Genomic DNA, 13,543 nt, shown 5'->3' with positions numbered 1-13,543 from the left:
TTTGTGTGGAACTGCGTATTTTAATGTTTGATACTGATATTTGTGATCAGTGAAATACGTTTCCATTTGTGATCATTATAGAATTTTTTTTTATAGATTCAAATTCCTTGCAACGTGATCTTCAGAACAAGATCAATCTTGAATATTTTTAAATTAGATTTCGAAATAACATGTTTCATAGTCTTCAAAAAATATCTCGTTTCATAGATTTCACTTAGTTCAAAAAATAAATTTAACTAAGTTCATAGATATAAATTATTCCAAAGAATTGAAACATACATTCTGTAACGAGTGAGATCACTTTTTACAAACAAGTGAAATATAGTATTTCAATTGAATGAGTGTAATATATTTTCTGGAACTAGTGAGATGAGTGAAATCTATCTTTTGTAACAAGTGAAATCACTTTTTTGAAACAAGTGAAATGTAGTATTTCAATTGAACGAGTGTAATATGTTTTCTGAAACTAGTGAAATGAGTGAAATCTATCTTTTGTAACGAGCGAAAGCACTTGTAAAGAGATTGTTTTTGTAAAGAGTGAATCAGTTTTCCAAATCATAGAATTGTGTTTTTTCAAACTTGTGAAATACTCATTTCGGAATGAGTGGGACTATATTCTTTCAAATGAGTGAAATAGTAAAAGTACTTTTTGAGATATATTTTGTAATGAGTGAAAACAGATCTCCAATTCAGCGAAATGCTTTTCTTCAAATATTCTTTGAGATATATCTTGTAATGAGATATATTTTGTAATCGGTTTTCTGAAACAAGTGAAATATAGTTTTTCAGTTGAGCTAGGCTAATGCGTTTTCTGAAATAAGTGAAATAAGTTGTTTGAAATAAGTGAAATATATCTTTTTGGTGTGAAACGGCCTTTTTTTTCATTTTTCTCATTTCACTCAATTTTAAGCTCGTTTAAATTATAGCATTGCAGTCCGCGTATTTCACTCAATTTTTTATTATGTTTGCCAAGATGGTTATTCCACTCTGGCAACATGAGTGGAAGCAGTTTTATAAAATGAGCGAAAATTATTTTTTAATTGAGTGAAATATGTTTTATGAAATCGGTAAAAGTAAAACTAGTTCAAATGCATCCATAATTGATTTTGTTCTGACGATCTTCTCGCTACGAATTCAAATATAAAAAAAGTTTCAAAAACTGAGATTTAGTTCAAAATATATCGATCATTCAAAATATAACTACAAAATAAAATACCCACCTTTTGCATGGAGAGAGAGAATGCATGCAATTGTCCTTCTAGCCACTCTCTGGCTCTCTCTAACTACAATTGCATGCAAAAGGGAGGGAGCTCGTCGTCGGTCAGGGAGGCGCGCGCGACCTCGACCTCCTCGACGAAGTACGTTGGCTTCGCCATGGCGTCGGGTAACGGAGGAACGGGCACTCTCCCATCGCTGAGCCGCCACCCCGTCGGCCCGGCGCGCATGTCCGGCGGTGCCGGGATGTTCGCCTGGAACAGGAGTCAGGACTCCTGTTCGCGGAGCGAACGCCGGCCGAAGCCGTTCGCCGCCGCCTCATCTCCGGGGAAGCGCTCTGCCATGATACAGGCTCGGCGGTGGTAGAGAGGGAGAGAGAGGGGCTGCCGGTGGCGCTCGGGAGAGGAAGACGGAGACGGAGAGAGAGGGGCTGGGCGGCGGCGAGGGGCGACTCTGGTCTGGGCACTGGCGAGAACCGTCGGCTTTTATAGCCGCTCCGCGTCGTGTGTACGCGCTCGAGAGAGGGGAGGCGTCGGCGCGCCGTCCCGAGACGCGCCGCCCGTGAGGAATCAATGGCAAGGTTAACCAGCAACAGCCTTGCCATTGATTCCCTGCGGGAACCGAGGCAGTTGGGGGGAAGACGAGCCGCCGTGTCCCTGACGCGGCTGGCCCACGGCTTTTTCGCGCCAAAACAGGTCGCCCCGGCGTCCCCGGGCGCCTCCCAGCGCGTCGGGTTCAGCCTGGATCCGCCGGCGCTGTTTTCGGCTCAGGCCGGCGAAAATCGAGCTCCTGGAGCGCGACTGGACCGTTTTTTCGGCGCCGACGCAAAAAGAACGTCTGGGGAGGGGAGGCCTTCCTGGGGCGCGGCTGGAGATGCCCTTCCGTATAACATTAGAAAAGATATCTCATGTTATACATGCAAAGCAAGCACAAATCCCAATATAAGCAGTGGACGGCGGATGCTTCACCGCTAGCTCCCGACACCGGTAAAAATTTTACTTAGTCGTCTCTCACATGACCATCGAATTGCACCTAACTCGCCGGGCGGGTTCTGATATTGTGACCATCCATCAATCCACCATTATATTATCTCAACAGCGACGAGGTCATCACCGTGCTGCAGGTGGCCGAGCTGCCGGAGGTACACATCTCCTCGTCGCCCTTCACGAGCACAGCCGGCCACATGAACGCGGGCCTCGACGGCGGCACGTCCGGCGGCGGAGCGGAGTGCGTCAGGATCTGCAGGATGGCCTGCGCCGTGGGCCGCTCCCCAGGGTTGGGGTGGCTGCACGCGAGGCCCAGCAGCAGAAGTCTCTCCGCCTCGGCCTCGTCGAACGCGCCGGCGAGCCTGGGGTCGACGGCCTCGAGGACGCTCCCCGCGCCATGGAGCTCCCACGCCTCCTCCAGCAGCTGGCTGCACCCGGCGGGGTGGCAGCAGGAGTTCCGGCGGCCGCAGACGATCTCCAGCACGACGGCGCCGAAGCCGAAGACGTCCAACTCCCGGGTGGCCCGGCCGGTGTGGAAGCACTCAGGCGCGATGTAGCCCAGCGTGCCCGGCAGGCCGGCCCGGTCGGTGTAGGAGGTCTTGTCGGCGTCGAGCGCGCGGGCGAGGCCGAAGTCGCCGAGGCGGGCGTTGAAGGCGGCGTCCAGCATGATGTTGGACGGCTTCATGTCCCGGTGGATCACCACGTGGTCGTAGTCGTGGTGAAGGTAGTTGAGCGCCGACGCGACGCCGGCCGCCACCTTGTAGCGCTGCTCCCATGTGAGGACCGGAGCGTCGCCGGGGCGGCCGAAGAGGTGCCGGTCCAGGCTGCCGTTGGGCATCAGGTCGTACACCAGCAGCAACACGCCGTTCTGGTGGCACCAGCCTGCAGACAAACAAACAAACAAGCGCGTCCATGTTCCTTAGCTGTTAATTAATCTACCTTTGTTCGTTCAAGATCACATGGGAACAGTCACGTCTTCATCACCCAAAAGTTTTATACTAATGCAATTGGGGTGCTAGTGTGTGATGATGACTGCTGAGTGTGAATTGCTGCTGCCAATTGGGAATTAGTTAAGTCAGAGATGACTCATTTTCCGGCGGCCTACCCTTCTGATATTTTTTACTCAGAAAAATAAGGAATCAGGTCAAATTTTGCATCATCGGAATGTGACGCATTGCTCACGTTCGATTCCCATGGCCCTGTTTGGATTCCTAAGGGCATGTACAATGCATAGCCTCAAGATGATGCATTATATGTCATATAGGATCGGATATGATGTAAAGTAGGTTCGGATATGGAAGCGGGTTCCTTTTCAGGAGGCGAGTACTTGAAGAGAAAAAAATATGGTCCGGTGACAAAAACTGAAAAGGTTGAAGTGAAAAGTAGAGATGCGTGTGTACTAGAGTCTTTATTTTCTATTTCTTAATGAAACCCACTAATGATAGCTTGCATTGAAGAGAAAAATTAATATAGTTATTTCAAATTACATTTTGTCATGGGGCATATGTATTCATATGCCATCATTGTACATGCCCTAAGTTAGAGTTAGTTTTAGTTAGTTGGGGCTCAAATAACCTAAAAATATCCAAACATGATGGATTAGTTTGGGTTAGTTGGATCTAACCCATCCAAAAAAAGCTAGCCCACAATAGAGAAGTTTATTTGGGTTAGTTCTCATGGGCCCATTAGAAAAAATAGTAAAAAATTGTTACACCTCCCATCCAAATAGGGTCCAAAGTAGTCAAAGATTGAGAAATAATATTCATTATCAATCTAACTTCTACCATCCAAACAGCTCTTTGGTTAGACTTACTTTAAAATTAGTTCAGGATTAAAATCAAACTTTAATCTTTAACTAAATTAGAGTATTCAAACGGGCCCATGTTGCTTTATTTTATGCAGCTCCTCCAATTGCCGGCCCGTGAAATCATTTTTTATTTCCAACGCCTAGCTAGTTGCCTACGTCGTGTAGCTTATTACTATACTCGTTCCAAGTTTGATGGACACAGATCAGGTGACATGTACCTTTGCATGTCACCGTGTGCCTTGCGGTTTAAATTCAAATTTAAATATTACGAAAAAAATTGAAAAAAAATTCATGCATATTCACAGCACATATTAAGATAACCCCTCAAAAATTCAGATCAAAATTCAAAACATACATCAGAAGCAAAAAAAAAAGAAATCTATCATGAATAATGATAGACAAAATACGTGAGCATAGTTTGATCTGTCAACTTCCATGTTCTGGATCATGTTCACTGCATTGACTGAATCCAGTTCAATAATGATAGACAAATCACTTCTCTGTAGGGTAAAGGCTAAACCCTCCTTACATGCGCAAAGCTCCGCTTCTAATGCCTCCCTACAAGAGTACAACTTCCTACATGCTGAGAAGATGACTGCTCATATATCATCTCTAAGAATCATGCCTACGCCAATTTCTCCATACGATACATATGAACCGTTAGAATTCAACTTAACCCACCCTTGTGCTGGAGGTCACCAAATGGAAGTAGCACCCGGAGCTGGAGCGTTGTTATTTTTAGCAGTCTGGTCAAGGGCTATGACCATCTTCCCTTTACGAGAATCAACTTTCATATTCAATTTAATTCCGATGATTGAAGCCAGATAACTTTGAAGAAAACAAACAGAGACCTCCACTGGTGGTGTTGATTTATTGTGAACCACTTCATTGCGAACATACCTGTTTCGCTACGAGGTCATTAATAACATGCATCTAATAGCTTAATCTAAAGGCGCCAGAACTTGGAGCAACCATTCCTTCCATGAGTTGTTAATGAATTCCATAGCCTGTAGTCATCGAACATTTACATACACTCACCCCTATAAACACACGCATGTATGCCTCGTAGTCGACGGGAATGTCTCCATCCATTAAACGTATATACCTGGAAAGTTTGAAATAAATTCAGAAAAATGGAAGCACCAATGTCAAGTATAGGACTTCAGTCTTGATGGGTTAATAATTTTTTTAAGTATTCCTTTATAATGCGTCTAATTATTCAATCAATATATGCCAAATATATATGTGGCTATGCAGTTTATTTTTTATCTATGTGATGCTAACCAATCTTGTAAGAGCATCTACCGCCGGATTTGGCAAATTCGACCCCTTAAACGCCCGCGGACGCGCCCGGGCGCGTCCGCTGACACTGATCGGTCAAGCCCCAAATTACCTTTTTCACAACCGGACACCTCAATTAGCATATCTCAAATCCATACAAATTCATGCAATTACGTAAACAATGCATTACACACATTGTCCGACTACTACATCAGTAACATGCCACCGGACTACCAAAATTTGGCATGTTTGGCTATGGTGGAGAAGATCACCCACGGCTGTCCTTGCCTTTCCCGGCTCCCTTGTCGTCCTTCTCGCGGAAGTACGGTCGAAGACGCGGTAGGGATCGAGCCGTATCTGCTCGTCGCCGGAGCTGTCTGACCTGGGGATGTCCTCCTTCTCCTCCTTGGGTGGCAGTCCGGCCATGGCACGGACTGCCCAATTTTGCTCTCGGGCGTGGGCGCGGGTATTCCTCCACTGTTGCTTCTTTACAATGCAGGCGCATATAGCTTCCTCCTCTGCGGACGCCCGCACCGCCACATCAGCCACCTCCACCGCCGCCATGTCGGCAGCGAGGTGGGCCCTTATCCTCTCCTTCCCACGACGGGCACACATCTCCTGGTGGAACTCATACTCCGCCGGAGCGGTGCTGGGGAAGGGAAGATCTGAAGGCTCCAGGGATCGCGATGAACCAACTCCGTAGGATCCAGGCGCCCAATGCTTCGTCGCTATGGAGTTGCGTTAGACAGATCCTACTGTCGGCCGGACGTTGTCCTCCCGGGAGTGCCGGAGTGCAATGCCGACGACCATTGCCTCCTCCAGCCCGCACGGGATGACACCCGGTCGACAGATCCGGACTTGTCAGAGTCAGATCCGCTATCTGCCATTGTCGGAGAAGGCCGGAGATCGCCGGACGGGAGCTTTTGGATGATGGAGTGAAGTGGCTAGGGTTTGATCCGGCCAACGGATGGGGAGGAATATATGTCGAGCCGGGTGGGCCAGCGTGGGCCAGGTCCGATCAGACCGGACGTTTGAGGCCCACTTGAAGCATCTGTCTGTGTGAATTTTTGTTACTGGTCGATGACTGGTACGTTCATCTAACATTTGAGACGGATTTAATACGCCCGGTTGTAGATGCTCTGACCGTGCAAGCTAGCTGTGCACACGATGCATTCACGCACTACTCACACACACCGTTGGATTGCTTTCGTTTGTTTAATCTGTATGGCTTGTACTCGTGTCGTCCGCTAATCGTGCATGATCACATCGTGTGCACATCACTTTCGAGCTAAAAAATCAGGCCACGTTTGAGGTGAGCTGCCCGAGAAACTCTCGTCTAACAAATTTTCCTTGCTCGCCGGAAAAGGTGACAAAATTTTCCTTGCGCGGGGGCAACGTGTTCTCTGGTTCAGAAACCTCTCCTTGGTCGCCGGAATATGCCCGTGGTACCGGCGGTAATCGTTGGGGCTCCTTTTCTCCACCTTCAAGGTTCACTCCCTTTCCGGACGTCAAAAAAGGTTCACTCCCTTTCCTCTGCTGTCTACCGCCACTCCGATCCAGGTCTCTTCAGGAGGAGGAAAAACGAAAAAGACGACCTGGTTGTGGCCGCGCGCGGTCCATACGGTAAGATGAGGCTAGATCCATTGGAGAAGAACGGCGTTGCGCATGGTTCGTGGTACAGGATACCGATGTGTGGCGTTTATGGTGTCGGTCATTAGAGCTTGCACGGCTAGCGACCAACTCAGCCACAGGTGGATTAAGTCCATGTGTGTACGTGCAGGCAACCATCTCCAGTGCTACATTGACAACAGTGGGGTTTAGGAGGAAGAGTACGACGGTGTAGCCAGGGAGAATTTCTGGTGCTCTCCCGCACCTCCCGTGATACGGTGATACGAGAGCTCGTGATCCGTCGGATCAAAGATCCCGTGGTCACACAAAGAGCTTGTGCAAACTGCAAAAAAAAAAAACCAAGAAGCCCTGTAATTTTGCGCAGGTCTATAGACTGAAACGCTAACCGTTCGATATTTGATCTAACGAATCACAAACTCTCGTATCAGTGTATAACGGGAGGTGCGGGAGCACCTGAAATTCTCCCTGCGCGAGGGAGCGTAGGAGTGGAGAGCAGTGAAGGAGGAGCTGGACGTGGGGCTCGAGGTGCGTGGGGATTGGTTTTAGGATTTCACAGCTAACGCACGCGAAATCCACCCCACGTTTCTGTGTATCTCACTCCGGTAAAACTTCTCACATACGCAAACTCGAAATGAAACCAGTAGTTTTGTCAGCCCTATGGCTAATAAGCCCCATCCGTCATCCACTCTTGAATTAGCTATGAATGTAAAAATGAACTAACGCCCGACCAAGCGCCAGTGGTCAAAACAAAGCGATAGTAAAAGACTCGTGCGGTCCAACAGGCTTGGCACACGCGGTTGCCTCAGAATGGCGGGTAGCCTAGCGTCATTTATAGTAGAAATTGCAGGTAGTGTTCTAGTTGAAAAGTATTTAAGTTGCAGATTTCATGGCGGTTTTAAGATTTAGAGCCAAAACAATATGTGTTGCTTTTGGTATGAGTGCACCTGCTGCTTTTTTTTTGCAAGGTTTTTTTGTGAGAAAACAACATTGAAGAAGGTCCCCTTTCTCCCTCCACGCGGGAGGGAGTAGGGAGGGGGCAAATCCGCCGCCGCCAGCCCTCTTCCCACCTTATCCCACATCTCCTGCTGCCGCCCCGAGGCTTGACCGGGCAAAGCCCAACCAGAGCCGGCAGTGGCGGGGCCTTCTCATTCCCATGGTGGTCGGGGGTTGGCGCGGCGCAACGCGGCCCCTTTATCGCCATGGTGGGCGCCGGTGCTTCTGCCAGGCTTTAGGCGGAGCTATTGGTGGTGGGGCATGCGGTGGCGACTGCGGCGGCGAGCCAGACCTGAGCGGCGGTGGCTTCTCGCGGCGCGGGTCGAGGACAACACGCCAGGTGGTGTGCACCTGGCCACAGCGACTGTCGTGGCCGAATGGTGGCGCGTGCCTAGGTGGCGCTGGCTGGCTGCCTCGGCTCGCTCTTCGCGGGCGGTGCCGTGCTGCTGGGGTCTTGGTTGGGGCAGGGAAGCAAGGCGTGCCTTGATGTGTTGCAGCGACGTGGCTGTTGTGGTTCTTCAAGCGGCACCAAGGGGTGCCGGTGGTGACCTTTTTTTCTTGGATGTATGCCGACGACAGGTTCAAAGCCAGGGTTCGTGCTCGGGCGGCCAGGTCAGGGCCCGGGGCGGACCGAAGGTTGTGCTTCGGGTAGGAGAGGTCAGGCTTGGCCCGAGATGTGCTAGTGCTCTACTCATGGGTATGGTGCTCGGTGGCAGTGGTCATGTTAGCGTTTCATCAGTGCATGGATGGGCCTTGGTGACGACGGACATGGCGTTATGTGAGCTTGCCTGGAAATGGCTCGGGGCTGGCTCGCCCGCGGCCCTCGACAATCTCAGAGTTGTGTTCCCCTAGTCAAGGGACGCAGGTGTGGATGCCTCCTATGATGGAGGCGCCTACCCAGACTCAGGACTGATGTCGTGCATGCTTCTTACATGTACAAGGACGGGAACAGAAATTCTGAACAAGTTACTTAGAGACCAATCAGAAGAGAGGCTCACACTGAGGGCAAGTAAAAGCTCTGGGCGTACTCCTCCCTCTTCTCATGATATATTTTGCCCTCGGCTTGGACAGGATGGCAGTCCAGGCAACGTTCACTTGCAGCTCCCAGGCGCCGTGACTGCAGACTTGCTCTTCAGCAGGGTATGCTACGCTGACCAAGGTGCCTGCATCCTCGTCATCGACATCATTGCCATCATTAAGGAAGCGAACATGGACAATAATTTCATCGTCTTCTTCATCCGGGTCAGGGACAGCTACCAAGTTGCGACTTAACACAACAGAGGAACCGCTCTTCATATCTCTACTATCATACACAATCATCTGAGTCTCAGGATTTTCACTAGTCCCAGCACATATTTTGCCAGTCAAAGGTGGTGCTCCTTTCAAAATCTTGACTTCAAGGCTAGCTGCCACTGGACCATCAACAGGTGCGAGCACCAACTCCACTCTGCTCAGCCAACTACTAAGCACCCTTGTGATTGGTTCATTGTCATAGGGAACGACATGGAGCTGTATTACACCTTTGCTAAAATCTTCGTCGCCGGCATCACCCTTCACCCTCAGATTGAACTCAAAGTAAATATTATCCAGCGGAACTAATGCCCGTCGTGGACCTGTCAATGTTAGCATATCATCCTGCACAGTAATTTAGGAAATGTCAAAATATGTTTCTGCGTAGTAAGTAGAGCAAGCTGTGTAGCTGGACATGCTAACCAAACCAAACTGACTAGTCACATAAACTGAAACCAATTTTAAAAATTATCTTGTATAACTAGCCTGCAGAGCATCCATCACCTCTGATACAAATTGCTACCAATACCCATGCATTTGTGGCTTGCATGTTAAACAGAAGGTAACACTTATTTTTTTTGCGGAACAAACATGTCAGCATTAAAAAAGGCACTTTTTACAACCTGGCATGTTAAACAAGTAATCAGACCACAGTGTACAAAATAAGCAACCAAACCTCACATGAAGTTAAAAGGCAACAAGTTTTGAACAAGTGACCAGAACTAAATGGAGAAATCTGATAGATAGATGTATATGAAAAGGCACAACACTTGATGAAATAGTAGTGTATGACAATAACAATCAAGTTGCTAGGGAACTATATTGACAAATAATAGCGGAGGTCACAACAGAACAGTACGCTAAGATAGCTACATCATGAGAAAACAATATGCTACGATAGCTACATCATAACATAACAGTAAGCTCAGATAGCTACATCGTGAACAAACAGTAAGCTCAGATAGCTACAACGTGAACCAACAGTAAGCTGCAACAGCTATCAATGTTTTCAGTCAAAATGTTAACTCGGTAACTCGCAAACTATTTTTACTAAAATTCGTGTATCTGGCACTCCCTCCACCCGCAAATACTTGTCCTAGGAATGGTTGTATCTAGACTTATTTTAGTTATAGATACATTCATTTTATCCATTTTTAGGAGAAGTATTTCCGGACGAAGGGAGTATGACGCTAAGCTTCTGAATACCGGTAATTGCAACCACGAATGACAAGAGACATTTTCCAGTTAACATTGCAGAGCAGGACCTGTTCTGATAGGGAAACAAGTACATATAGAAGAAATGCCGAAGAGTACATGGCATAAACCTAGCAAATTTTAGCAGACCATATTGAAGAATGGAGCTGCTTGCATTTCAGTTTGTATTGAGTCTAAAAAGTTCGGCTCAGATACCAGACCTGTGAAACTACTTACTAGGGCACCAGCGATTATATAATATAATATTATGGTGAAATTCAGCATACACACCTTGTATACACAATAGAATTATTATCAAGAGGATAAAAATATTAGGATTTGGTTAGTATATACGAGTAAGTAAAAGCTAACGAAGCAAAGGGATGGACTAGTGCACACCTTGGAGCTGATCATCAGGGGGTCTTCCCTTCCACATCTGTAGTCAATCCTATCCCTTGCAAGAACAGTACCATATATGCTGATTGGATAACCCCGGTCAGATTCAATTACTTTGACGGAAATGACGTTGACGGCTGACGTCACCATGTACTTCTCCAACTCAGGAGTTATATTGCTATCAAGCGGCGGCCCAAGGCCAAACTTAGCTGTAAATCAAAGGCAAGAGACACAAGTCAGAACCAGCCAACAAAAGATGCCTAGTTTATTGTTCATATAGATACACCAAGGGAAGAGGCCGAAGCGAAATCTACACTCATCAGTCTCTGCATGTTCAATCAATCAATCAATCAATACCCAGACTGCTAACGAAACAATTGCAAGCATACTCACACTCTTTATCGAGGTCGAAGCCGGCTATATTGAAGCTGCAGAAGCGGGTAGGGACCAAGAGTTTCGACTTAGGATCCAATTCGGTGATGCTTTTGACACAGGCAATGTGAAGCTCCTCGAGCTCTGCCTTTGCCTTGAGCATAAACTCACCATCATCATCATCGCTGTCCCACATTGGAATCTCAAGCTCCTCGGTCACTTCCTTCTCCTCCACAATCGAGACGATCGAACTTCCAATTTCCGTAAGGGGTTGCTCACCCATCTTGCAGGCCGGAAGACCCATATCCTCGTCCTCCTGCTTCTCCTCGTCGCGGGTTGTTGGGCTGGCCGCGATCTCCATAGGGGCTTGCTCCTTCGGGGTACCATCGCTGGCTGTACAACAATCAAGAAATCCATGGTGAACAGAAGAAGGTAACTAGAAAAGAGAAAGGGGGTGGAGTGGAGGAAGGAGACGGGAACCTTCTTCGTAGCTGGCGGCGGCGTCGTCCTTGTCCCAGCGCCGCTTCCGACCGATCAGCGCCGTCACGGGCAGCTGGGTCTCGCCCAACATCTTGCCACCAGGAAGAAGAAGAAGGCGTGAGATGATCAACGGCTATCGACGTCGCCGGCGGCAGAAGCTAAGATAGGGTTTGAGGGGGGCGGCGATTCGATTGGGGAATCGAATCAATAAGCCGGGACAGGAGTCGGAAATGTGTTCATGCCCATTAGGCGGCGTTGGTACTACAGCCCAGTAATCTTCCGCTTTTCTTTTTGACATCACTTGGCCCGGCCCAACTTGGTCCTTTTTCCGGTTTTAGGAAGCTACGGACTGATTTTTCTACCCCTCAAAAAAAATACAGGCTGATTTTTCTTTGTTTCGTTTTTTTATTTTTCTTTTCTTTCTTTTTAGGATCAGCTCTATGTTCAACGAGGCGTGGTTCACGCAACGGCCATCTGTCATGAGCAAGAAAATATACAAGCCAATGAGAGTTTTATTTTAAACAGTGTACAGATAGATAATATTAACATGTGTAAGAAAGAATACTTGTTCCCATCAACCGCTGCAAAATAGCATCAGTATTCTGTGTGCCTCTCCAACCCTAGCTTAGCGAGAATACCTGTTTTCACACCCTCGACAATAGTATCACGGGAAAACAAGTTAGTTTAAACCAATGGCATACCAGCCTTAATGCATTGAAAATAGACAAGGGGGATAAGAGCATCAGGAGACAGGAGAGGGTGCGGATAAGGTATCAAGTACTATGCCAAATTTAAATGTGTGTACACCTCACTGTAGGCAAGTCACCTTCTTTTATTAAAACGCGTTAAATTCGTTACCATATATACTCGCCCACAACAAATAAATCAACTGAATCATGATTTTTTTTAATGTGCACATGGATTCAACGCCATTATCCATTAAGTAAACCAATAGGGAGCACCTGGAACTCAGCTAGCTGAGATTTATCTATGGTCTCATTCACATGACATCATCATATATATTGGCTAGACTTTTTTCTTCTCCCCATGATTTGCACGTGTCATGTTGTTTTTCGGGGCTTGGCCTTTTGTTTCTCTGTAGCTCGTGCTAGAGCATAAATACGAGTCCATAAGAGAAGCACATACGTCTTAGTGGGCTAGCCTGTACAACTTATTTTAGTTTTCATAACACAGTTTTTGAGTGTTTTCTTCGCTGTCTTAAAAAAATAGTGTTTTCTTCGTTGATTTTCAGTTTTTACTTAGTTAAGCACCAGCATGATGTCTAGCATAGGATCTATCCTGCTTTTGTCCCATGCATTATTTATTTATGTATTAAAAATCCATCAAATTGTTTTAAAAATGATGGAGTTTGCAGTTTGTCTGTATGGAATTGATTGCTACTTCTTTGCCTCGGCTGGCAGTCTCCTTTTGTTGCTGTGTTGGGATAGATTTTCATTAGCTATGTACACATAAAAATATTATCTAGTTGGGCTTGTCATCACATGAAAAAGAAGACGCATTTAGAAGACTGGCAGTTGCGACCTGACTTCAAATACTTACAGTTGCGATCCAATCTTGGAAACTTACAGTTACGACCCGGCCATGAAAACTTGCAGTTGCGGTCCGACTTTGAAAAGTAGCAGCCGTGACTCGACTATGAAAACTTGCAGTTGCGACCCGCTTTGAGAACTTACAGTTGCGACTCGACTATTAAAACTTGCAGTTGCGCCCCGACTTTGAAAACTTACAGTTGCGACCCGACTTTGAGTACTTTCAGTTGCAACGCGACCTTGAAAGCTTGAAGTTACAGCCCGACCATGAAAACTTGCAGTTGCGACCCGACTTTGAAAGCGTGCACTTGCGACCCGACTTTAAATACTTGCAGTTGCGACCCGACCTT

The 13,543-nt window shown here is 47.1% G+C and overlaps 2 protein-coding genes across 2 annotated transcripts; both read right to left on the bottom strand.

Annotated features, from left to right (window-relative positions):
• Nucleotides 1-2,112: 2,112 nt before the first annotated feature.
• On the bottom strand, nucleotides 2,113-5,853 carry LOC125507130 (probable L-type lectin-domain containing receptor kinase S.5). Its single transcript, XM_048671814.1, has 2 exons — nucleotides 5,616-5,853; nucleotides 2,113-3,119 (listed from the first exon to the last, which is right to left on the bottom strand). Exons 1-2 carry the CDS (start codon nucleotides 5,851-5,853, stop codon nucleotides 2,302-2,304), a joined length of 1,056 nt encoding a protein of 351 aa, XP_048527771.1. The 3' UTR covers nucleotides 2,113-2,301.
• A 2,968-nt stretch (nucleotides 5,854-8,821) lies between these two features.
• On the bottom strand, nucleotides 8,822-11,895 carry LOC125509744. The gene is made up of 4 exons (XM_048674765.1): nucleotides 11,644-11,895; nucleotides 11,185-11,556; nucleotides 10,795-11,000; nucleotides 8,822-9,546 (listed from the first exon to the last, which is right to left on the bottom strand). Exons 1-4 carry the CDS (start codon nucleotides 11,732-11,734, stop codon nucleotides 8,893-8,895), a joined length of 1,323 nt encoding a protein of 440 aa, XP_048530722.1. The 5' UTR covers nucleotides 11,735-11,895; the 3' UTR covers nucleotides 8,822-8,892.
• Nucleotides 11,896-13,543: the final 1,648 nt, after the last annotated feature.

This window comes from Triticum urartu, chromosome 5, assembly GCF_003073215.2.
Source record: "Triticum urartu cultivar G1812 chromosome 5, Tu2.1, whole genome shotgun sequence".
Lineage (NCBI taxonomy): Eukaryota > Viridiplantae > Streptophyta > Magnoliopsida > Poales > Poaceae > Triticum > Triticum urartu.
This window is presented reverse-complemented; position numbering and strand designations above follow the sequence as displayed.